At 47.8% G+C, this 1,258-nt stretch overlaps 1 protein-coding gene across 1 annotated transcript in view; it reads right to left on the reverse strand.

Moving 5' to 3' along the window:
* Positions 1–1,258, reverse strand: part of LOC101856601 (dynein heavy chain 8, axonemal) — a gene marked incomplete at its 5' end in the record, with an annotated part of 37,702 nt that overhangs the window by 18,397 nt on the left and 18,047 nt on the right. The window contains 1 exon segment of the mRNA XM_035971824.1: positions 911–1,113. Within this exon segment, the coding sequence (XP_035827717.1) occupies positions 911–1,113 (203 nt within the window).

The following is a 1,258-nucleotide window of genomic DNA, read 5'->3' on the forward strand; positions in this document are numbered from 1 at the left end:
CACACACACACACACACACACACACAATACAAAGAAAGAGAAGGCATCTTTGTGATTAGAGGGAACATAACGTGGAAAGATAGATTTTCGTCCGAAGAGATCAATGGAGGACAGATGGATGCCCTGAAAAGAGAACTGATTGATGCCTCCAGTGAGAATTGATGACGAAAGGATAGACAAGAGGGTAGACGTAAAAATGAATGAAATAAAGACAAAGGAGAATCCCTGCCCAATGTCCTAATGTCGCGCTTCTTCCTGATAGCCTCAATGTCATTCGCTTGTGGTAAAACGGACGGCAGTGAAGACTGCAGGCTTGCCAACTTTTTCGAAAACGAATCAGGGTTACCAAACGTTATAATATCACATTGCATAGCTGGAAAGAGCCGACAAAGACTAAAAAAGGGTACGAAATTCGGCCCTTTGAAGAGATGGAGGCTAGAATGTCCTCTCAAATTTCCAATAACTAAATCCGGGACGACCCTGGGATACGTTGGACAGTTGGCAAGCCTGAAGCCGACTACTGGCTTGCGATATGGTCAAAAAGCTGTTTGTGTACAGTGGATTTCCCAAGGACACCACGTCGGGACTGAGGCTCGAACCATCGAACCCACTATCTCACGATTGTGAGTCTGGTAGCCTAACCACGAGACTACCGACGCCTCTGACTGATACTTGCTATGAATGGTCTAAAGACTGGGGAGAAACACATGCTAAACATGAATAGTTAAAAGGTCGTCGAGTTGGCAAGCTTTACGGAAACTGATATTTTCGATACATGAATGGTCAAGAGACTTGGAAGAATCACTGACTAATACAAGCTATACACGAATGGTCAAACGCTGGGGACAGTTGGCAAGTCTTTTTAGACTGGCTGATACTTGGGAGAACCACCAATGGGAGAGCCACTGACCAATTTCCAGTCTTTTGGAGAGATTCTCAATTTCATTTGTGGGGTCTGAGCCCATGCTGAGAAGGCCGATGAGCGGTATGCGCGGCGTGGTTTCCTCCAGCATCAGCTCCATATCAAGGACCACGGCCTCCGTGAAACGTTCGCCCTGGGAGTAACTGATGTACTTGCGCGCCTCTACCATGGTCCTGTCTGGGCACCATGACCTATCCCGGGGTGGGGGCGGGTAGAGGAGATGGGGAGAGGAGATGGGGAGAGATATGGTGGAGAGAAAGGTAGTGATAAGAATAAGAGGAGATTGAGAGAGGATGGGGAGAGAGGGTGGAGAGAGAGGGGATGAGGAGAGGAGAT

This window comes from Aplysia californica, unplaced genomic scaffold, assembly GCF_000002075.1.
Source record: "Aplysia californica isolate F4 #8 unplaced genomic scaffold, AplCal3.0 scaffold00514, whole genome shotgun sequence".
Lineage (NCBI taxonomy): Eukaryota > Metazoa > Mollusca > Gastropoda > Aplysiida > Aplysiidae > Aplysia > Aplysia californica.